Source organism: Pygocentrus nattereri, chromosome 3, assembly GCF_015220715.1.
Source record: "Pygocentrus nattereri isolate fPygNat1 chromosome 3, fPygNat1.pri, whole genome shotgun sequence".
In the NCBI taxonomy this organism is placed as follows: Eukaryota; Metazoa; Chordata; class Actinopteri; order Characiformes; family Serrasalmidae; genus Pygocentrus; species Pygocentrus nattereri.
The window spans coordinates 1,612,538-1,637,526 of record NC_051213.1 but is presented as its reverse complement, the minus strand read 5'-3'; the positions used below and the strand labels follow the sequence as shown (position 1 = coordinate 1,637,526).

The following is a 24,989-nucleotide window of genomic DNA, read 5'->3' as shown; positions in this document are numbered from 1 at the left end:
AGTGGATCACATCTATAAAGTGATGATTTGGATCTTCTTGCCAGTTTATGCTGCTGCACTTTAGCTCCTGCGCTCAGCCACTTTACTGTGAAACGTTAATCACACTGACTTTATATGCACAGTCATTTGTGTACATTGCCTGTAGTTATATGATCTTTGTGGATGCAAAAATAATTATTTATCAGTGCACTAAAACGCATAAACTATTATTGGTGCTGTGGACAAACAGCTGGTCTATTTTCTTTATTGTGCTTTGCTCAGTGGCGGTATAGTTGTAGTTCCCCAGCTGGCACACGACCGACCTTCAACATTGAAATGTGGTTGAAATATGGTTGAAATAAAGTCTGTTATTGTTTCAACGTTGAAACAATGTTAAAACAACATTTAATGTTAAATGATTGTGCAAACGTTGAACTATTAACGTTGAATCAACATAATATCTTCAGCCTGCCTTTGTATTGCCATTTCAAGTTAAAAAAAACACAATAAAAAAACGGCTGGATGCAAGGATGAAAAATGTACAAACAACTCTTTGGCGTTGGATTTTGAAAGAGGTATTTATTATTATTATTATTATTTTTTATTATTATTATTACTCATTCATTCATTCGTCCAAAACGTCGTCAAAAACAGGCAGATACTAACCAGGAGGATAACATCAGGCAGTGAAACCGCTCGGAATGTTTTGGGGCAGAAACAAAACTTCGCAATGCCAAATGAAGAAGTTTAAATAGAGCAGGAGTGAAATCGGGCATAGCGTCATGTGATCACTCGAGGGATTCTGGGAGTGATCAGTGATGCCGGCGGAGGGCGTGAAATGTAAAGGTTTATGTTTGTCCCTTTTTATTTTTCTCCTTACATAATATTCGCGCTATTATAGCGCATCATATATTAATATCAGGGCATGTTTCTGTTCCACCAGACCCGGCGGCGAGGTAATCTCGCGAGACTTTATACAGTGACGCCCCGCTGCTTGGCGCCGTTTTATAGCCGTTGGTGTGACGTCGCTGGGAGAGTTCGGCTTTTTCGCTCACTTGGCATCTTTTAAAGTTTAGCCACGGTACTCAAAGTCAAAGTTTAGTCAAAACCCGAGGAGCATAATATTATAATATTATTAATTACACAGAGTTATTAAACAGGCGGCCCCAGTCACGCTACCTGGTTAGCCATCCTAGCTAGAATGAGCAAAAATTAGAAACGAGTGGATGAAACTTCGATATTTTTACAGGTTTAGATGCTCGTTTGCCTTTCTGCGGTCGCTACTGCGGTTTCCTGAGTGTGTGCTGCTCATTAAACGCTACTAGTGTGTTATGAGGCCAGTTTTTGTGTGAGATTTAGTTTAAGCTAGCTTTAGCTGCTAATGCGTCCCTGGACACGGACCTGTAGCGCTGACGTCAGTAGCGTTGTGTTTTAGGTTTGGCTGCTAATGTAGTTTCTCACAGGAAGCCACAGTGGAGCACTAAACTGTTTTTTTGTAGTCCATGTGTGTAGAAGCATGTAATGGTGGTATTATAGCCGATGCGGCGTGTTTTAAATGCGTGGCACTGCATGAGCAGAGAGGGGACAGATCAGAGACGCCTCATTCCGGGCTGGAGCGCAGCGTCGCCGCGTTACTGGATGGGTCTCCTCACTGAAGGCTCCACCAGACCAACTCAGAGAGCAATAATGTTTACGGTTACTGTAATCTGCGCAGTGTCGAATATATATATATATATATATACATACACATTATATATATATATATATATATGTGTGTGTGTGTGTGTATGTACAGGAGTGCAACTACATACTTTCTGAGGTGTATGCAAATATTTGATCGCCAATAGGCAGTGTCGGTCCATGGGGCGTCTATTTGTATATGTCTATGGGATGGATGGCACTGAGGCTGGACAACTAGATGGTACATGAATGGAAAACGAGCAGTTATTTGCTGATTACATTAGTTCAGTTGAAATATAAATGTACATGTATGTCCTTTTTAATTTTTCTTCTTGTGCGGTATATCATCTACAGTTCATATACACCCCACAGTTCAAGGCAGCAGACTTTCCTCTGTCAGAGGAAAGAAAGTAGTCACTCTTAATTTTACAGTTTATTGATGAGACAATTGGTACATAACTCTTCTTGGTTGGTTTTACTTTACATTTTTTGTTGTTGTTGTCCTGCACTTAATAATACTGTGTTACTACCCACCACTACTTGTTTAAGTACCTTACATTTTGTATTGGGAAAATGAAACTTGGAATTGTCAAGTAACTCACTTTCCTTTGTCCTAGGATTCCAGAAGAAAGTCCTTTTGCTTCTTATCGAAATAAAGGATTTAATTGAAATTGCTGTCCAACCTACTGATGGGGCCACTTTTCACGTAAAGCCAGCTAACACAGAGATGGAGTTCAAGGAACTGGAGAGTCGTCTGGTGGATGAAACTGAGAGAGCAGCCCTAGTAAGTTTCAGATGATTCATCTTCGTGATTATCATGGTATACATTCAAGTGATATTATTACACAGCCACTGTTGTTCTGTTCCAGTCTTAATTCAACAACAAAAAATATGCAAATGACTGATGACCAGAAAGTACCAGTAAGCATTTTGAATTCACAGGTTTTGTTTTAATCCTTTCAGCAAGCACATTTTAAAAGACGGGGCGGTGTAGATGCTGTGGACCTGATCAAGAACTCAATGGCTGCGTAAGTCAAAATCAAATCTGCACACATTTTACAAAATGTCCCTTGTCAACAGTAAATATTTTAACCCTTTATATGTTGTACTATATATTGTTTATCAGAACTCTCAGAAATACCATGATGGCCAAGATGAGCCTAAAGGAGAAATGTGGGGAAACTGCCATTTTCAGAGTCTCTGCTCTGCAATGTCATCTGTGGTAAGTTTAGAAAAATGTTAATTAGGGTCTAAGTAGATTGTCAGAATAGATTTTTTCTTTTTATTGGGCAAAGATTTCTCCCTCTGTGTCTATAGAACTGTCACTATAGTTTCCAGAACTTTTTACTCTGTCCATTGACCAATTAACTAAGGTAAACAATAGGGGTGGGTGACATTTTAAATTCTTGGATGCATCGCAATGCGGGACGTGGACAATTCTGAATCGATTCACAAATGACAAAAATGTTCTAGATGTTAGCTTTAACTCAGAACGTAATGACAACGAAACGCAAAAAGCAGACCTCAGAAATGAGGAAGTGTTGTACCCGGACAGTTTTTTACTGCGCACATAACAGAGAGGAACGTGCAGCTTAAAGCACCACAGAACAGTTATATTTTTATCTTTCAAGTCACTTAAATTTTAATTTGTATCGTGAGGAATGTATTTATTTATTAAACAGATATTTTTAAACACTGAATCTGTGAGTGCATTTATGTATGTATACGTTCCGCACCATGGACAGCGCGCCAGGGGTATGAAGTTAGCCTCATAGCTGCTGGCTTCCTTTTAATCTTCAAGCCCTTCTTAAGTCACGTAAAAGGCACAGGTTGCACCCGGTGCCAGAATATGACTCCATATGTTTTCCTCTCTCCCATGCAATTTTGAGCATCATGAACGTGAGTTTTGTGGTTTATTCAAGGTTGAATGTATGACGTTGAAACAACGTTGGCATATCAACGTTGATTCACTTTTCAAAATCAACACCAATTCCAACGTTGATTCAACCATAACATTTGACGTTGATTCAACGTTAAAATGCAAGCTTATATATTTAGAGAATATTTTATTTCATAGTGTTTGTATAGTTTGTATTTGTTGTATGGAAGAAATGACAGTGAAGCTGATTTTGACTTTGAATAAATCAACATCACATGTCAGATTCTACTAATGGGCTGCAGCTCTGCAGAGTTTAGTGTTCTGCCTCATTACACACACCTGATTCAACTCATCAGCTAATTAGCATGGCCTTCATGAACTGAATTCAGAGCGTTAGATGAAGGAAAAGGGTCTACACTTCAATTTATCACTCTCATAACTGCAGAACCTCAGTGCCATACTAGATACTTAGGCAGGTTCTGAATAATACTGAACAATTTTAAAGAGGACATTAATTAATTCACTGAATAAGAAGGCTTTAAATTAAAAAAACTGAATAATAAGGCAGTAGATTAAGGGGTTTAACAAGGTTGCATAACAGCCTTCACCCTTACTTGTAACCTATTAAGGTCCAAATTAGAGTTCAGAGCAGCCACCTCATAATCACAGGAAGAAATCAATCAGTTCATCTGTCATAAACATTTCAAACATGAGTAGCAGTGTTAAGGCCAGCAGAGGTGATGAGGCTGATTCACTGCCTGCTGACAAAGCAGAATTACTCAAGAACACGCTGTAAGGGGTCTCAAACTGGTGGGCTGGTATCCAGCACAATTTGTTGATATTTAAACACACCTGCTAAAACTGGAAATTAACAGATGAGTCGAAACAAGTATGTTTATGCAGGGGTATCACCAAACTGCCCGGGGTTCTGGACGTCCAGGACAGGACTTTGATCATTGTGACCCAGCCATAGGCATTTCAAGCCTAGGGCCAATGAAATGTAGGAGTTTCCTCAGTCTAGGCCCATCTGAATACTCCTTTGCCCAGCCTGATTCCCTTAAGCCTTCCATACTGTTTAGAACAACATATAAACGTAAGTCCCGTTGGACTTGGATTAGTTTTACCTGGACTGTTTCCTCCTTTCTGCTTCACCGAGTCCTAAGTTCAGTTGTTCCAAATTTTTGCTGTAACTCAGTACTCCTGTATCGGGTATTAAGTGTTCTTCATGGCTTAATGGAATACATTACAGCAAAAATGTGGACCAGCTGATGGGACCTAAAAACTGGGTTGAAAGACAGAGATTTAATTAAGGATTACTGATGAGATCTGCTATAATCAAGCACAAACGGGCAGTCGTGGGCTGGAGTCCCTGTGAACTGGAAGGTTGCTGGTTTGATCCCCTCGGCTGACGGTCCATGACTGAGGTGTCCTTGAGCAAGGCACCTAACCCCCAGTTGCTCCCCGGGCTCTGTAGATAGAGCTGCCCACTGCCCTGGGCAAGTGTGTGTGTGTGTGTGTGTGTGCTCTCTTGTGTATATGTGGTGTTTCACTTCATGGATGGGTTAAAAGGTGGAGGTGACGTTTCCCCATTGTGGGATTAAAAAGTGATCTTAAATCTGCTTGCTAGAATTCATTATAATACTGTAATGAATGTTAGAGTACTTTATTGTTTAGCAAGTAGCAAGTAATCATTTGTCCTTACTAACAATATAAAATACTGCTTTGTTATTTTACAGTAAAAAATTACATGTTACTAATTACTTACTTTATTTGGAACTTGTGGGTTTATTCATGTTCAGTTAATCTTAATATTTGTTTCTGCTACGTATAAGTATACTAAATCATATAAATACACTAAATCCAGAGAATTACTGAAGGAAAAGCTGACATGAGCTGTAATAGTTTAGGACAGAGGAAGATTGTATGCAAGACAGAACAGGTGTGTTTTAAGGTTGGATTTAAATGAGGACAGAGAATTATGCAGCTGAATATGAGAGAGAGAGTTTCAGAGGTTTGGAGCTAGCCTGGAAAATATATGAGCAGACCAGCAGTAGAAGAACAGAGAGAGTGTAGGCTTGTAGGATTGGAGAAGGTCAGAGAGAGGAAGGAGCAAGATTGTTAGCTTTGTAGGCGAGAAGAAGGATCTTAAACTGAATGTGATAGTTTATGGGAAGCCAGTGGAGGCTTTGAAGAACAGGTGTAATATGGTGATGTGACCGGGTATAAGTTTAAGTATAAGTGAGTGTTAGCGTATGCAGCGGAGAGGCTAGACAAGGGGAAAAATTAGGTAAATTAATTTTGTCTTTCAAGAACAGATGGAAATAAACATGGACAAGAGTTCTAGTTTATACTGCAGAAACAAAAGACCAGGGAATGTGCAGGATCCAATTTTACCTACGCTGATTTTCTTGCATTTCTATTGTCCAAACCCTAATCGGACAGGATTTAATCCCAGATGACCCTGTCCCCCCGCAACTTCCTCCAGCTCATTCCCAGGGACCCCAAGCCGCTCCCAGGCCAACTTGCAGATGTAATCCCTCCAGCGGGTCCTAGGATGACCCCAGGGTCTTATCTCAGTAGGCCGTGCCTGGTACACCCCCACCGTGAGGCGTCCAGGGGGGCATCTGGATCAGATGACCTGAAACGCCTTAGTTGGCTCCTCTCAATGTGGAGTAGTGCCTCTACTCTGAGCTCCTCCCAGATGGCCGAGCTCCTCATCCTATCAAATAGAATGTAGCCGCCACCCTGTGAAGAGGCTCATTTCCGCCGCCTGTATTCGCAATTTCATTCCTTCGGTCATTACCCACAGTTCATGACCATAGGTGAGGGTCGGGATGTAGACTGACTGGTTAACAGAGAGCTTTGCCTTAAGATTCAGCTTCCTCTTCACCACTACAGTCCAATACAGCGACTACTGCAGCCCGTTCAAGTCTGGCCAATATCACAATCCCTCTTCCCATCACTCGTGAACAAGACCCTGAGATACTTAAACTCCTCCACCTGGGGCAAGTCCTTTCCCCTTACCTGGAGTGAGCATGCCATCCTTTTCTGGGCTAAGACCATGGTCTCAGATTTGGAGGTGCTGATCCACATACCAGCCACTTCACACTCAGCTGCAAACTGCTCCAGTGAGCGCTGGAGGCATCCATGTGATTGGATTGAATAACATCGTTTACAAACAGCAGAGATGCCACCCTCAGGCCTCCACACATAATGCCCTCCTGACACCAGCTATGCCCTGACACCCTGGCCATGAATATCACGAACAGGAGCGGAGACAGGGCACAACCCTGCCGGAGCCCAATGCTAATACTGAAAGGGTCCGAATTAATTCTGAGTATACGAACACAGCTAACTGGGAGTACAGAGAGCAAATGGCCTGGAGAAGTAGCCCCAGTACTCCATACTCCCAGAGGACCTCCCACAAGATATCTTGGGGAACCTTTTTTTAAAAATGGGGACGACCACCCCAGTCTGCTAGTCCAAGGGTACTGTTCCTGAGGTCCATACAATATTGCAGAGGCACGTCATCCACAACAGCTCCACAATATCCTCCGGCCCTGACTCTGTGAGGGAGGCATGTCTCCCGGATTAAGGAGTTCTTCAAAGTGCTCCTTCCACTGACCGATAATATCCTAGATTGAAGTCAGAGTTTCTCCACCCTTGCTGATCACTCCTGAGTCACCAGACAGTTGTCCAGAACCTCCTTGAAGCTGACCAAAAGTCTTTTTCCATGGCTTCGCCAAACTCCTCCCATGCCCTGGATTTTGCAGCTGCCCCCTTTTCGCCTGTCGGTACCTCTCTGCTGAGTTGGGAGTCCTTCGGGCCATCCAGTCCTTAAAGGCCTCTTTCTTCAGCTTGACGGCCTCCCTCACCAACGGTGTCCACCACAGGGTTCTTGGGATACCGTCCCGACAGGCACCCACAAACTTTTGGCCACAGCTACACCTGTCAGGTTCCACAATGGAGGTTTTGAACAGGATCCATTCAGACTCCATGTCCTCTACCTTCCCCGGGACATGAGAAAAGTTCTCCCAGAGGTGGGAGTTGAAATCATTCTGAACAGGGGCCTCCGACAGTCATTCCCAGCACACCCTCACTATTCACTTGGGCCTGACCATCAGTTTTCCTTGCCATCTGATCCAACTCACCACCAGATGGAGATCAGTTGACACTGCAGCTCTCTTCACCCGTGTGTCCAGAACATACGGTCCCAAGTCAGATGAAATGACAACAAAGTCAATCATTGACCTCTGACCCAAGGAGCTCTGGTACCATGTACACCTATGAACATCCTTGTGTTCGAACTTGGTGTTCGTTATGGACAATCCATGCCTGGCACAGAAGTCCAATAACAATTTACCATTTGGGTTTAGATCGGGCAGGCCGTTCTTCCCAATCACACCTCTCCAGGTCTCCCAGTCATTGCCAACATGAGCATTGAAGTGTCCCAGTAAGACTATGGAGTCTGTAGGCAGGATCCTTTCCAGAACCCCACCCACTCGTTCCAAGAAGGCAGAATACTCTGACCTGTTGTTTGGAGCATAAGCACACATAACAGTCAGAGTTTTCCTCTCTGCGATTTTAATTTGCTTTGAGGCGACCCTCTCGTCCACCAGGACGAACTCCAACTGCACGGCTGCTAGCCGGGGACCCGTGAGTATCCCCACTCCTGCCTATTTTTTAACTTGCACATTAAATATACACTCACTGGCCACTTTATTAGTAATTTTACTAATTGCTAGTAAAAGGCTGGACCCCCTTTTGCCTTCAGAACTGCTTTAATTCTTCATGTCAGACTTTCAACAAGGTGTTGGAAACGTTCCTCAGAGATTCTGGTTGGTTATTTGAGTTCCTGTTTCTATCATCTGGAAACAGTCTGCCCATTCTCCTCTGACCTCTCACATCAACAAGGCATTTTCATCCACACAACTGACCGCTCACTGGATATTTCCTCTTTTTCGGACCGTTCTCTGTGAACCCTAGAGATGGTTGTGTGTGAAAATCCCAGCAGATCAGCAGTTTCTGAAATACTCAGACCAGCCCGTCTGGCACCAACAACCACGCCACGTTCAAAGCCCCTTAAAAGTTTAAAAGGTTCAAAGACCAAGTCCAAATGAGGTTGAGACTGGTCACTAGACCGGACTTCAGTACTATAACACTACATATTTTCATCTGTCCTCTTTTGGCAGTGTAGTGCATACTCCAGTGCCTTACATTTTAAAAGAGCTTTTCTATAGTGATTTTTTTAATGTTATTTGAGAGAGACGGAGCAGGAGTCGTCTGTCCAGTGCTCACTGTTAAAAGTTCCCTATAGCTGAGTGTCAGCTTGCTGGACCAGGCAAGTGATTTTCATCTGGTTCCCTGACCTCCAGCCCACAACTGCCCCAATCAGGCAGTTGTGAATGCTGGACCCTGTGGGGGCTACGTTTTTCAAAGCCTAGGGCCACAACATGGCTTAATCAGGCCCAAAGAGTCTAGTCCATAACCTAAGTCAAACTGCTCACATGTATAAAAAAATCAGTCCCCCACACAGCGTAGAGCTGAAAGTGGAAGTAGAGTGAGTTCATGAATAAACAGACAGACAGAGCAGTGCAAACACACCGGAGAAGAGCAAGAGACAGAGATGCTCAGAGGAAGCTCAGCGACACTTCGCAACGATAACAAAGGTAAGTCCATCTGCTGTGGATCATGAGTGTGCAGTTCTTTAAGAACTATAACATGTACATATAAAATTAGTCAGCCTTGTATAAACCTGCCACAATTCCAAATCTCAGTTTAATTATGCGCACATTTGCATTTGCCACTAAGTGAAACTGAATATATGCTTTAAAAAGACTTTTGCCCTGAAGAAAAGGAAAACAAATGATCGGAGTGTTGCGACAGAAGAAGAACCAGAGAATTTTCCTGCTTGTAAAAAAGCTCTTTTATTGAGAAAAGCAGTAAAGGCCACTGACTCCCAACAGTCAAACACCACACAGTGATTTAACCAATTAATTTACGACAATAAAACACAACCAACATGTAAAGACATTTTACCTCGAACAATAACAACTTCAAGAAAATGTCCTTTTAATAGGGGTGGTGGTGTGCAGAATGTTTTTAGAAGTGTTTGTTTCATCTAGAACTGCCCGCTACCCTGGCAGCTTGGTGTTAACAAACTACTGGAATCCCATAAGGATGCTGGTAGAGTTTTGCATGTTTTGACCAAATTTTGACATTTTTATCCTAAAATAAGAGGGCCTAGCTCGTAGTTTGCCGCTGCTGTAAAACCTCTGTGAGGCAGATACGTTAGTCTGCCCCAGGGAGGTGCAGTGAGAACACATTCATTTCATGGGTCGTGAAATAGGGTGGAGCAGTTTGCCCATATGGGGCAGCAAGTGGTAAAATACAGGGCAGAAGGGTGCAGCCATGCAGGGCTGTGGACAGAAGCAGCGGCTCTCTAGATCATTTAATTTTGTCTCTTTAGATGTTGGACTGACAGTCTGGACAGTCGCACCAACCAGCGATGCTACTACTGAGAAACAGACCTGTAAAGCCACGCCAAGTGATCTGAACATTCAAATCGGCAAGGACATTTTGCCATGTGTTGGTGGTCGGTTAGTGTAGCGGTTAACACCTCTGCCTTCTATGCTGTAGACTGGGGTTCAATCCCCTGCCTGGGTCAGCACCCTACACTATACCAATACACACCTTGGGCAAGACTCCTAACACCCCCTTTTCATGCCTTAATTTCCATAGACTGAAACATGGGATTTGGACTGTCCAAACCTGGTGAGCTTGAATGATTTAATCCAAACTGCACAGTTTTATTAAGCTTGCACTCTAATGCCTCTCTCAGCTACACCGGCTGCCAGTCCGTCCCGTATAACATTTAAAACTTTACTACTCTCTTTCAAAGCCCTGCAGAACCTTCTTCCCCTCTACCTCAGATAACTGCTGACCTCTTACACTCCCTCCCGCTGTCTCAGGTCTTCCTCTAATAACTTACTTGCTGTGCCAGCACCAGACTCGCCACTTTGGGAGGGAGGACCTTCAGTGCCACGGCCCCCGAACTCTGGAACTCTCTTCCTCAGTCCCTCAGGGACGGCTCTTATTTTTCCTCATTCAAATCTTTAAGACTTTTCTCTTTAATGCGCATTTTTCTTCCTCCTCCTCTGCGTAGGGTTTTTTTTTTTTTTTTTGGCCCATGCTATGTGAAGCGACCTTGGATTTGTGAAAAGCGGTATATAAATGTAACATTATTATTATTATATTATATTATATTATATTATATTTATTTATTTATTTTAATTGTTTAGCCTCAGGTTTACATTTGACATAGACCAGACAGAACTAAAAATGCTTGTCTTTCTGCTCTGCCAGCGAAAATATGAGCAATTTCACACTTTTTGACTGGAAGTCAGAAGAGGGGAGGCACAAACACTAATAAAAAAAGAGTAATACTTAAAAATAACACCAGAAATATTATTGTACCACTGAGAGCATGACCGCATGCTCTGCAGTTTTTTCAGTGGCACTTTATTGCAAAGTATCATAAGTGAGCAGAGTCAATACCATCGTACACGGAGGCTTGTGTTTCTGATGATTTTTACGTGTAAATAAGTGTAAATGTGTAAATACGTGTGAACACATCCCCTACAGAAAGCATATTTCTGCAATTACCCTTTATTTGCTGAATATGTATAAAATGTCTGTGCAAAAATTACAGCACATATATATTTTCTACATTTTTTTCAATGTGTTGAACTCAGAAAACAATTAGAAATCATGCCAAAGACTGCGGTGCGTTCCCGCGTTTGAGTGTGAGGATGTGTTACTTATTGTCACTCACAAAATCAACACAACACGTTGTCTGAGCAGGGGTGCACAAACTTCTGCAAACAACTGTGTTGTACTTACAAATCATTTTCTGATACATAATTGCAGAAACATAGTAACGAGGTATGTGCAGGAGTATTAATGCAGAATTTAATGGTGAATATGTGCCACTTACCACTTGCCAGTTAAGCGTAGGTACAGAGTAATTGAATAAACAGATAAATTAAGTTTTTAATGCTGAGATGTCAGAAAATATTCTCAGTGAATTCACGTACCTGGTAGAGAAAAGTGAAATAGGTGCTGGGTACAAAACACATGCAGGGTACTCAATAAATGCCATTTTCATCCTTAATTCACTCCAGATTAATTGCTGTGTTTAGCGGCAGTGGCTCTGTAATGATAATAGGACTGTAAAATAAAGTGGTACTTTTCACAAAGTAATTACTTAATAACTACCTGTTTTTTTGTCTTTATGGCAGCAAGAACGGACATAGAGTTCACGTGGCCATACATTATGTCAAAAGAAAAAACAAAACAAAAACACAAACACAAGTATATGGCAAAGCTGGAAATGCACTGTACTAATTAATAATAATTACTGGTTATTCCATAAAATATGGTGCTGCTGTTTAATCTTGTCCTACTGCAATCTTGTCCTTCATCTCCCAATTTCTGTAAAACTGGGATTAGTGTGCTTTAGAAAGTACTACATGAATAAAATGTTATATTATATTAATAAATGGAATAAAAGTACCCCCTCCCATCGACCCCACCACAATGGGAGGTGCAGTAGTAGGGTTCGCTGCTTTGTGGATCGGGCAGTGTCCGAAGGCGTGGGCCTTGGCGTTCTGATCCTCGGTTGCTGAAAACTGACTTTTGGAACTTGGACGTTACCTCACTGGTGGGGAAGGGAGCCTGAGTTGGTGCGCGAGGTTGAGAGATACCAGCTAGATATAGTCGGGCTCACATCAACACAACAGCTTGGGGTCTGGGTCCAATCTCCTTGAGAGGGGCTGGACTTATTCTTTTCTGGAGTTGCCCATGGCTGAGAGGCGGCGGGCAGGTGTGGGCTTTCTCATAGCCCCCTCGACTCGGTGCCTGTATGTTGGGGTTTCTCCGGTGGATGAGAGGGTAGCTTCCCTACGCCTCGGGTTGGGGAATGGGTCCTGACTGTTGTCTGTGCTTATGCACCGAACAGCAGTTCAGAGTAACCCGCCTTCTTAGAGTCCTTGGAAAGGGTGCTTGAAAGTGCTCCTCCTGGAGACTCTATTGTCCTACTGGGGGACTTTAACGCTCACGTGGGCAATGACAGTGGGACCTGGAGGGTGTGATTGGGAGGAATGGCCTCTCTGATCTGAACCCGAGTGGTGTTCAGTTTTTGGACTTCTGTGCAAACCACAGTTTGTCCATAACGAACACCATGTTTGAACACAAGGATGTCCATAAGTGCACATGGCACCAGGACACCCTAGGCCGCAGTCAATGATTGACTTGTAGTCGTGTCATCAGACTTGCGCCATGTAGTTTTGGACACTCGGGTAAAGAGAGGAGCTGAGCTGTCAACTGATCACCACCTGGTGGTGAGTTGGTTCAGGTGGTGGGGGAAGATGCCGGTCAGACCAGGCAAGCCCAAACGTATAGTGAGGGTTTGCTGGGAACGTCAGGCAGAAGAACCTGTCAGATTGATCTTCAACTCACACCTCAGTCAGAACTTTGACCAGATATCGGGGAGGTGGGGGACATTGACTCAGAATGTGCCATGTTCCATTCCTTCATTGTTGAAGCGGCTGACTGTAGCTGTGGCCGTAAGGTAGTTGGTGCCTGTCGGGGCGGTAATCCTCGAACCCGGTGGTGGAAACCCCAGGTGAGAGATGCCGTCAAGCTGAAGAAGGAGTCCTACCAGGCATGGTTGGCCTGTGGGACACCAGAGGCAGCTGGCAGGTAATCGACAGGCCAAGCGATCTGCGGCTTTCAGTCGTCGCCATGTCAAAAACCTGTGTATGGGAGGAGTTTGGTGAGGCCTTGGAAGTGACTAAGTCGGCTCCGAAAAGATTCTGGCAAAACCGTCAGGCGACTCAGAGGGGGAAAGCAGTGTGCCACTAGCACTACATATAGTGGAGATGGTGTGCTGCTGACTTTGGCTGAAGACGTCATTGGGTGGTGGAAGGAATACTTTGAGGACCTTCTCAATCCCACCGACACGTTCTCCAGTGAGGAGGCAGAGTCTGGGGACATGGGAATAGGCTTGTCCATTACTGAGGCCGAAGTCGCTAAGGTAGTTAAGAAGCTCCTTGGAGGCAAGGCTCCAGGGGTGGATGAGATCCGCCCTGAGTTCCTCAAGGCTCTGGATGTTGTGGGTGCTGTCTTGGCTGACACGCCTTTTCAACATTGCGTGGACATCGGGGGCAGTGCCACTGGATTGGCAGACTGGGGTGGTGGTGCCTCTTTTTAAAAAAGGGGCAGGAGGGTGTGTTTCCAACTACAGGGGAATCACACTCCTCAGCCTCCCTGGTAAGGTCTATGCAGGGGTACTGGAGGAAGAGAGTCCGGCTTATAGTTGAACTTCGGATCCAGGAGGAGCAGTGCGGTTCTGTTCTGGTCGTGGACCACTGGACCAAGTCCTTTACCCTCTCCAGGATTCTGGAGGGTTCATGGGAGTTTGCCCAACCAGTCCACATGTGCTTTGTGGATTTGGAGAAGGCATTTGACTGTGTTCCCCGGGGTATTCTGTGGGAGGTGCTTCGGAGTACGGGGTACATGGCTCTTTGCTACGAGCCATTCAGGCCCTGTACAAACAAAGCAGGAGTTTGGTTCGCATGGCCGGCAGTAAGTCAGACTTGTTCCCAGTGAGAGTTGGAACTCGTCAGGGCTGCCCTTTGTCACTGATTCTATTCATAATTTTTATGGATAGAATTTCTAGGCGCAAGTCAGGGGATTGGAGGGTGTCCGGTTTGGTGACCTCAGGGTCACATCGCTGCTGTTTGCAGATGATATGGTCCTATTGGGGACATCAGGCCGCGAACTTCAGCTTTCGCTGGATCGGTTTGCAGCCGAGTGTGAAGCGGCCGGATGAGGATCAGTACCATCTAAATCCGAGGCCATGGGTTCTCATGCGGAAAAGGGTGGAGACCCTCTTGGGTTGGGATAGGCTCTTGCCTCAAGTGGAGGAGTTCAAGTATCTCGGGGTCTTGTTCACGAGTGATGGTACAAAGGAAGCGGGAGATTGATCAGGCGGATTGGTTGCTGGGTCAGCAGTGATGCGGGCTCTTTACCGGTCTGTTGTGGTAAAGAAAGAGCTGAGCCATAAGCAAGCTCTCGATTTACAGGTCGATCTATGTTTCCCACCCTCACCTATGGTCATGAGCTTTGGGCAATGACAGAAAGATAAGATTGCGAATGCAAACGGCTGAAATGAGTTTCCTCGGACAGGGTGTCTGGACTCTCCCTTAGAGATAGGGGTGAGAAGTTCGGTCATCCGGTAGGGGACTCGGAAGTAGAGCCACTGCTTTCTTCACATCGAGAGGAGTCAGCTGAGGTGGTTCGGGCATCTGGTTAGGATGCCTCCTGGACGCCTCCCCGGGAGGTGTTACAGGCAAGGCCATCTGGGAGGAGACCCCGGGGAAGCCAGGACACGCTGGCCGTGACTATATCACCCAGCTGGCCTGGGAGCGCCTCGGAATCCCCCTTGGAGAGGTAGTGGAAGTGGCTGGGGAAAGGGAGGTCTGGGCCCTCATTGCTTAGGATGCTGCCCCACGACCTGAACCCCGGAGAAGCGGAAGATAATGGATGGAATAAGAGCGGGCAGCACGGTGGCGTGGTGGGTAGCAGGTGGGCCTGGGTTCGATTCCCCGTCTGGGTGACCAGGGGTCCCTATCTGTGTGGAGTTTGCATGTTCTCCCCGTGTCTGCGTGGGTTTCCTCCGGGTTCTCCGGTTTCCGTCCAAAGACATGCAGTCAGGCCAATTGGACATGCTAAATTGCCCCTAGGTGTGAGTGACTGTCTGTGTCTGTCCTGTCTGCCCTGCGATGGACTGGCGACCTGTCCAGGGTGTATCCTGCCTTCCGCCCGGATGACCGCTGGGTTAGGCTCCAGCACCCCCCACGACCCTGACGGAGAAGCGGACTTAGAAAATGGATGGATGGATGGAATAAGAGTGCTCTCATTGTAAGCTAATTTGATGAAAAGACACTCAATGTGTGCATGCATGGATAAACAATAATCTCCACCTTTTACAGAATTTGTCACAGTTTTGGCAGATAAACATGTGAAACTCGGAGAAGACGTCACTCTTCGCTGTGAGGCAAACACTAGAGCAATTAACAGGAAGTTGGGAGAAAAATGGCCAGAAACTGTACGGCATGGAGGGCCATATCTCCATGACACAATATGATAAATTATTTCTTTGGAAATCAGTAAAACTGAGGAGAGCGGATGAAGGATGTTACACTTTGAACCCTGAAGAATAAGCAGGGTGAAGCCTCTTGCTCTGCTGTGGACACTGTTGGTAACGTAAGCATTTGCGTTTCCTCAGGGTTTTAAACCATCATATGGTGTAACTGTTTGGTATTTTTGTCAATTACAATTTAGTATTACATTAGACACGCCATATACTGTACATTTTCAGGAGACCCTGGGCTGCTTAGATATGCCTTTATTTGACATATCAAAATTCTGTTTGCATTTACATCTTTATGAATTTGCCTTTTTTAACTTGCTGACTCCTAATTTAGTAAATATTTGCTTATACAGACATTAAAAATGGTCAACCCAGCCATATTCAATTCAATTCAGGTTTATTTTGTTTTGGTGCTTTTACACACAAAGCAGCTTTACAGAAGTGTGAAAACACACATCAGCTGTTGAGTTGAAGAGTAAACAGTAGACTGGGGTTTCAATCCCCCACCCTGGGTCAGCCCCCTACACTACACCAATAAGAGTCCTTGGGCAAGACTCCTAACACACACCTTCACCTACCTGTGTAAACTGATCAAATTGTAAATCGCTCTGGATTAGAGCGTCAGCCAGATGCTGTACATGTACATGTAAATGTAAACAGTAGGCAGTCGTAACTAGTGCATAGGAAGCGAAATTGAAAGAAATCTGGCTACAATCAACAAAAATAACACAACAATATTTCATTCAGTGTAATCACATTTACAGAAATAACTATTTTACAGATTAATACCAGCAACTTTATAGGATTTTTTTTAACACTGTACAACAACTCACCATTTCTTGCGAACTCCGTGAATGGAGGACAGTGCAATGGAAGTAAGTTCAATTAATTCATTGTTTAATATCCTGTAATGTGATGAATGATAGAGCAATCGCAACACACATCTTTAAAGCCTTTCTGTGGATAACAGGCCGTACAGGCTCTGCCGTCAGGGCGCAAACCTCAGGTCCAAACTTGTTGGAGAGCAGGGCTGAAAAGCATAACTGAACCTGTGACCCACAGATAAAAGTTAAGACGTGTTTATGGACTTTCATTTAAGGTCAGAGACTCCTGATATGATGTAAATCAAACTTATAAAAAAAAAATAAGACAAGCTTTCAGTGACTAAAATGTCCTGTTAATACAGGAAATGTACAATATTTAAGCATTTTAACTGGTTGATTATAAAAATGAGTGGAATGGCCATTTTAAAGGTGTACTCAATGTGAAGATGCACCAGAAACGGACATTTTAAGGACAGGTTTTTTACAAACAAAAACAAATAAAAATGCAATAAAACAAATAAAAAAACAAACCAAAAGAGAAACAGGGTTTACCTGTGATGTAACGCAGTGGTAAACATGAATTATCTCAGCTTTTTGGGAAACTTTGATGCATGAATGAAGCTCTTTTCAGTGTACATACAGGTCGATGTATTACAACGATGTTGCAGTCTGACCATGCTAAATATCAGGTTAAGCAGACAGCATCGCTGTTAGTACAAAGTCTGGTTTGAAGAAATCACATACCGATTGGGCCATTAGAGGACCAACGAGAACATTTTGAATGACCTGAAGACAATACACATTCAGGAAGGTCTTCTAAGTAGTGTAACATCAATGTGCCTTTGATTTTTATAGTGTCTTTATTTTTACCAAATGTGATATAAACTACAGTCTCTGGTTAAAACACACTGAACCACACAAACTCAGTGTGTAACAGAAAACATCACCAATCGTTAGCGTGGAGACTAATTTCATTATGGTTGTCCATTTTATACACTAATTCACTCATCCCTGATATAATTCCTTATTTTGGGGATTAATTACAACAACTGACCTGAGCAGATTCACCCAGAAAGACATGCAGAAAGTATAAAATAATGCTGCGTATATTCATTTTGACTCTTTTGACTCTTTTTTGATTTCTCTTTTCTTTTTCTAGTCAAGATAACATGATCAATGATCTAAAAGCCTTTAAAATGAGTAGTGACAAAGTCAACACCCTCCACTTCCTTCTGTACGGACCCACTGGATCAGGAAAATCCAGTGTCATAGACACCATCAAGACCACTTTTAAAGGACGTCTGTTCATCAACTTTCTAGCTGCCTCAGAAATATCTGATACAAGTCATACCAAATGTGTGAGTACAAACTCCCTCAAACTGAAAAAGATTGTCTTAAAAATTTGAGTCTTTACTGACGACCCACAGCATTCAATAACATTTCCTGATGGTAGCCTTTGAAAGAGACTGTTGCCAGGATGGAAGGTGCCAGCAATAAATGTTCTCTGCGTGCTGCCTTATTCTGACGATAGATAGGTTATACATCAGCACACAGACTTTGTCATTCTGGAGATTTTGACGGGTTATTTAGCACAGGTCTTATTACAGATCTATATCATTAAACACACGCATGTACAAATGATTACGGCTGACTAAGTGTCAACAATTCACTATTGGCCACCAGAGGTCTCACTCTCCCGAGTACTAGCCCTGGTGCCAGTTCAAATCACCTGTACCTCAGTCCCTTAATCAGTCACACCTCAAATACTCCTCTCATCCAGCCAGTCAGTGTGACCTGACTACTGAGCGCGTTGTTTTGTCTGTCTTGCTGGTGTTGGTCGAACCTCTGCCTGATCTTTTGGGATTCTGCTTTTGCCTTTTTCCCCCCTTTGCTCTGTCTGCCTGGCGTTTTAGACCGATTAGTGTTTTGACGAGTTTTTTTGCCTTTTTTGCCAATAAATCAGCACATGGATCCTTCTCAAGCTCCTGTGTCTGCTTCACCATACAAATTGACATCCATCCATCCATCCATCCATCCATCATCTTCCGCTTCTCCGGGGTTCAGGTCGCGGGGGCAGGATCCTGTGCAATGAGGCCCAGACCTCCCTTTCCCCAGCCACTTCCACTAGCTCCCTGGGAGGGATTCCGAGGCACTCCCAGGCCAGCTGGGCGATATAGTCACGCCAGCGTGTCCTGGGTCTTCCCCGGGGTCTCCTCCCCGGTGGACTTGCCTGTGACATCTCCCAAGGGAGGCGTCCAGGAGGCATCCTAACAAGATGCCCGAACCACCTCAACTGGCTCCTCTCGACGTGGAGAAGCAGGGGCTCTGCTTTGAGTCCCTCCCGGATGACCGAACTTCTCACCCTATCTCTAAGGGTGAGTCCAGCCACCCTGCGGAGGAAACTCATTTCGGCCGCTTGTATTCGCGATTTTATTCTTTCGGTCATTACCCAAAGCTCATGACCATAGGTGAGGGTTGGAACGTAGATTGACCAGTAAATCGAGAACCTTGCCTTATGGCTCAGCTCTTTCTTTACCACAACAGACCGGTAAAGAGCCCGCATCACTGTTGACCCAGCACCAATCCGCCTGTCAATCTCCCGCTCCCTTGTACCATCACTCGTGAACAAGACCCCGAGATACTTGAACTCCTCCACTTGAGGCAAGAGCTCATCCCCGACACAGAGAGGGCTCTCCACCCTTTTCCGCCATGGCCTCAGATTTGGAGGTACTGATCCTCATCCCGGCCGCTTCACACTCGGCTGCAAACCGATCCAGTGAAAGCTGAAGTTCGCGGCCTGATGTCCCCAATAGGACCATATCATCTGCAAACAGCAGCGATGTGACCCTGAGGTCACCAAACCGGACACCCTCCATCCCCTGACTGCGCCTAGAAATTCTATCCATAAAAATTATGAATAGAATCGGTGACAAAGGGCAGCCCTGACGGAGTCCAACTCTCACTGGGAACAAGTCTGACTTACTGCCGGCCATGCGAACCAAACTCCTGCTTTGTTTGTACAGGGCCTGAATGGCTCGTAGCAAAGAGCCATGTACCCCATACTCCCGAAGCACCTCCCACAGAATACCCCGGGGAACACAGTCAAATGCCTTCTCCAAATCCACAAAGCACATGTGGACTGGTTGGGCAAACTCCCATGAACCCTCCAGAATCCTGGAGGGGGTAAAGACTTGGTCCAGTGTTCCACGACCAGGGCGGAACCCGCACTACTCCTCCTGAATCCGAGGTTCGACTATAAGCCAGACTTTCTTCTCCAGTACCCCTGCATAGACCTTACCAGGGAGGCTGAGGAGTGTGATTCCCCTGTAGTTGGAACACACCCTCCGGTCCCCCTTTTTAAAAAGAGGCAGCACCACCCCAGTCTGCCAATCCAGTGGCACCACCCCTGATGTCCACGCAATGTTGAAAAGGCGTGTCAGCCAAGACAGCCCCACAACATCCAGAGCCTTGAGGAACTCAGGATGGATCTCATCCACCCCTGGAGCCCTGCCACCAAGGAGCTTTTTAACTACCTTTAACGACTTCGGCCTCAGTAATGGACAAGCCTATTCCCGTGTCCCCAGACTCTGCCTCCTTACTGGAGAACATGTTGGTGGGATTGAGAAGGTCCTCAAAGTATTCCTTCCACCGCCCAATGACGTCTTCAGTCGAAGTCAGCAGCACACCATCTCCACTATATACAGTGCTAGTGGCACACTGCTTTCCCCCTCTGAGTCACCTGACGGTTTGCCAGAATCTTTCCGGAGCCGACTTAGTCACTTTCCAAGGCCTCACCGAACTCTTCCCGCTTGGCCTGTCGATACCTGCCAGCTGCCTCTGGTGTCCTACAGGCCAACCATGCCCGGTAGAACTCCTCCTTCAGCTTGACAGCATCTCTCACCTGGGGTGTCCACCACCGGGTTCGAGGATTACCGCCCCGACAGGCACCAACTACCTTACGGCCACAGCTACAGTCAGCCGCTTCACAATGGAGGAACGGAACATGGCCCCATTCTGAGTCAATGTCCCTCACCTCCCCCCCGATTTCTGGTCAAAGTTCTGATGGAGGTGTGACTTGAAGATCAATCTGACAGGTTCTGCTGCCAGACGTGACCGGCATCTTCCCCCACCACCTGATCCAACTCACCACCAGGTGGTGATCAGTTGACAGCTCAGCTCCTCTCTTTACCCGAGTGTCCAATACACATGGCCGCAAGTCCGCTGACACGACTAACAAAGTCAATCATTGAACTGCGGCCTAGGGGTGTCCTGGTGCCATGTGCACTTATGGACATCCTTGTGTTCAAACATGAGTGTTCGTTATGGACAAACTGTGGTTTGCACAGAAGTCCAAAAACTGAACACCACTCGGGTTCAGATCAGAGAGGCCATTCCTCCCAATCACACCCCTCCAGGTCTTACTGTTGTTGCCCACATGAGTGTTGAAGTCCCCCAGTAGGACAATCGAGTCTCCAGGAGGAGCATTTTCAAGCACCCCTCCCAAGGACTCTATGAAGGCTGGGTATTCTGAACTGCTGTTCGGTGCATAAGCACAGACAACAGTCAGGACCCGTTCCCCAACCCGAAGGCGTAGGGAAGCTACCCTCTCGTCCACCGGGGAAAACCCCCAAACATACAGGCGCCGCGTCGAGGGGCTATGATAGGAAAGCCCACACCTGCCCGCCGCCTCTCACCATGGGAAACTCCAGAAAAGAGAAAGTCCAGCCCCTCTCAAGGAGATTGGACCAGAGCCCAAGCTGTGTTGAGGTGAGCCCGACTATATCTAGCCGGTATATCTCAACCTCGCCGCACCAACCTCAGGCTTCCTTCCCCGCCAGTGAGATAACGTTCCAAGTTCCAAAAGCCAGTTCAGCAACCGAGGATCAGAACGCTAAGGCCCACGCCTCTCGGAACACTGCCCGATCCACAATGCACCGCACCCCTACTACTGCCCTCCCATCGGTGGCGGGTCGATGGGAGGGGGGACTCATGTAGCTCCTCCGGGTGGGCCCGGCCCGAGCACCTCCCCCAGGCCTGGCTCCAGGGTGGGGCCCACGAATTGACAATTAACATGAAATACACATTGATAACACATTGGAGCGTAATTGATCACCCTCATTAGCACCCCCCCCCCCCCATATAATTGATCGCCCACTTCCATTTAAATTCATGCATCCGTGGTTTAAATGGTTATTGCAAAACACTACAGAGAAATAAAAATCACACTTAATAATATGAAACCATTTTAGAGGATGTTGCCTGTTCCACTTATTGCTGGTGTTTTTGTGGTTTTAACGTCTTTGACATCAGTTCTGCAGGCGTCAGTTCGCTTCAATTTCAGATGCTCAGTCAGCTGCTTAGAGGAGCCCATGGTTGTTGTGTGTTAGCAGAATTTTTGAAGATGCAGAGAATTTATTTCATTCTGGAATTGTCACCAGTGGGTGATTCATAATGACAATTCTCGACCTGCCTAACTGATCATAACGAGTCAATTAAAGCCCAATGAGTTAATGAAGTGCTGAGACTTCACAACTGCAAGAGTGTCTTTTGGCACACGCCACTGCTTTTGCCCAGATGTGGCATTCGTGGGCTGCCCCCTGGTGTGTGTGTTCACTAGTGTGTACGTGGGTGTTTCACTGCACGGACGGGTTAAATGCAGAGGTCTAATTCCACAGTATGTGAACGGATGGTTCTGAATTCTATTTGATATTTTTTATGTTTCCAGTTAACCAAACAAAGTAACTGCGAAATTAACATGAGTAAGAATGTTAATTCTTAAAACAATTTGCTGTAGGAATTATTTACATCTTTTCATTCCCAAAGAAAGAAAAACAAAAAAAAAGGAATTTGTATAGGGGTGCCCACAATTTTGCACACAACTGTGCAATGTCCACTGTAAGAACCAACCAAAACTACATTTTTTGTGCTATTTGTACTTTTATTCAGTATGAAAAATTGGACAGGATAGATTGCTTCCTTTCGCTTTCCATGATATCAGGGGCCTAGAAAAGGAAGACAGAAATGGAGTGCATACTCAGGACATCATCAGCGCTTTAGAAGGCCACATGAAAGAGGGCTATGAGGTAAGATCACAACACATGCAAATGAAAACATTTACAATGTCACAAGTGTTGGAGTCAAATATATAAAAACAACATGAAACAGGGTAGAAAACAAATCTCAGTGTTTATTTCTGCTATTTGACCCAAATATTTATCTTTCCTTCAGTTAAACCCGATTCCTCTGTCTAAAGACAACCCGTATTACATCAAACATCCCAGCCTGAACGATCAGATCCACTGCCTGGTGAACGTCATACCAGCAGACACGATTTCAATGATCAAAGACGATTTCATCCAACATATGAAGAAAGTCAGAGAAGAGGCCAGCAGAATGGGTAAGACAGTTCATTGAAGATATCCAACAGTCAAATAAGCCTGTGTGGCTTTTAGTTTTCATTTTTAAAATTGATTCTAATAAAATAACTGTGTTTTAAATGAATGTGTTTATGTGTGTCTTTGTCTCTGCTGCAGGAATCCCGCAGGTGGTTTTTATGACGAGAGTGGACCGTGCATTCCCACTGACGAAGAAAGATCTCCGCAGCATCTACAAAAGCAGGAAGATCAGGGAAAAAGTGGGTAACTTTGCTGCTGAGAGCTCGTGTGGACGTCCACGCAGAGATTCTCACTTACTGTGATGACAAAACGACAAATCAATCACTCTTTCTGTTTGTGTGTGTGTGTGTGTGTGTGTGTGTGTGTCCAGGTTCGTGAGTGTAGCATGTCACTGGGTGTCCCAGTGAACTGCATCTTCCCTGTGTGGAACTATCACGAGGAGACGGAAATCAAAGAGGAGATAAACTGCCTGATGCTGCACGCCTTGACAAAGATCGTACACTTTGCTGACGACTACATAGTCGAACGTTCTGAAAAACAAACATCTTTCAAGTTTTGAGTTTTCATCTTGAGGCTAAATGAACTATTCCACTTATAATAACTACTGTAGTTACTGTAAACAGTGGGGTGATGTAATAAGCAGACATGAAAAGAGTGATAAATTCTGTCACTGTAGTGATTATTTACTTCGATACAAGTGAAAGTATTAATAAAAGAAATGATTCAAGTAAAAGAAAATGGGTAGTTTATTGGACAACTACTTGAGTAATCAATGTAACCATGTAATTGAATGTTTTATACACTATATTTCCAAAAGTATTCACTCCCCCATCCAAATCATTGAATTCAGGTGTTCCAGTCACTTCCGTGGCCACAGGTGTATAAAGCCGAGCCCCTCGGCCTGCAGACTGCTTCTACAGACATTAGTGAAAGAATGGGTCGCTCTCAGGAGCTCAGTGAATTCCAGCGTGGTACCGTGATCGGACGCCACCTGTGCAGCAAGTCCAGTCGGGAAATTTCCTCACTACTAAATATTCCACAGTCCACTGTCAGTGGATTATAACAAAGTGGAAGCGATTGGGAACGACAGCAGCTCAGCCACGAAGTGGTCGGCCACGTAAAATGACAGAGCGGTCAGCGGATGCTGAGGGGCATAGTGCGCAGAGGTCACCAACTTTCTGCAGAGTCAATCACTACAGACCTCCAAACTTCATGTGGCCTTCAGATCAGCTTAAGAACAGCATAGAGAGCTTCGGAATGGGTTTCCACGGCCGAGCAGCTGCATCCAAGCCTTACATCACCAAGCGCAATGCAAAGCGTGGAATGCAGTGGAGTAAAGCGCCACCACTGGACTCTAGAGCAGTGGAGACATGTTCTCTGGAGTGACCAATCATGCTTCTCCGTCTGGGAATCCGATGGACGAGTCTGGGTTTGGTGATTGCTGGGATACGGTACTTGTCTGACTGCATTGTGCTGAGTGTAAAGTTTGGATGAGCCAGTTTGGTGTGGAAGAATTTGACTGGCCTGCACAGAGTCCTGACCTCAACCCCATAGAACACCTTTGGGATGAATTAGAGTGGAGACTGTGAGCCAGGCCTTCTTGTCCAACATCAGTGTCTGACCTCACAAATGTGCTTCTGGAAGAACGGTCAGAAATTCCCATAAACACTCCTAACCCTTGTGGAAAGCCTTCCCAGAAGAGGTGAAGCTGTTATAGCTGCAAAGGGTGGGCCGACATCATATTAGACCCTATGGATTAAGAATGGGATGTCACTCAAGTTCATATGTGTGTGAAGCCAGACGACCGAATACGTTTGGCAGCATAGTGTATGTGTGTGTATCTTTAAAAAATTATTAGGTAAACCTAATGTAAGCTGTACCTGGAACTCTCCCTGGACTTGAAGTTGTCTCGTGCTCTCTTTCTGGTTGTGTAAAAATGAAAACACAAAGTTAATTATCATTGTAAACTCATATGTTTCTTTTACTTAAGTATTTACCACTATATAGCATCAAGA

At 45.0% G+C, this 24,989-nt stretch overlaps 1 protein-coding gene across 1 annotated transcript in view; it reads left to right on the top strand.

Annotated features, from left to right (window-relative positions):
- Positions 1–23,533, top strand: part of LOC108413388 (interferon-induced protein 44-like) — a 35,202-nt gene extending 11,669 nt beyond the window's left edge. The window contains exons 2-6 of the mRNA XM_037536895.1: positions 17,739–17,937; positions 22,543–22,662; positions 22,808–22,976; positions 23,113–23,213; positions 23,345–23,533. Coding sequence (XP_037392792.1) covers positions 17,739–17,937; positions 22,543–22,662; positions 22,808–22,976; positions 23,113–23,213; positions 23,345–23,533 — 778 coding nt within the window. The remainder of the gene's footprint in view (positions 1–17,738; positions 17,938–22,542; positions 22,663–22,807; positions 22,977–23,112; positions 23,214–23,344) is intronic.
- The last annotated feature ends 1,456 nt before the right edge of the window (positions 23,534–24,989 follow it).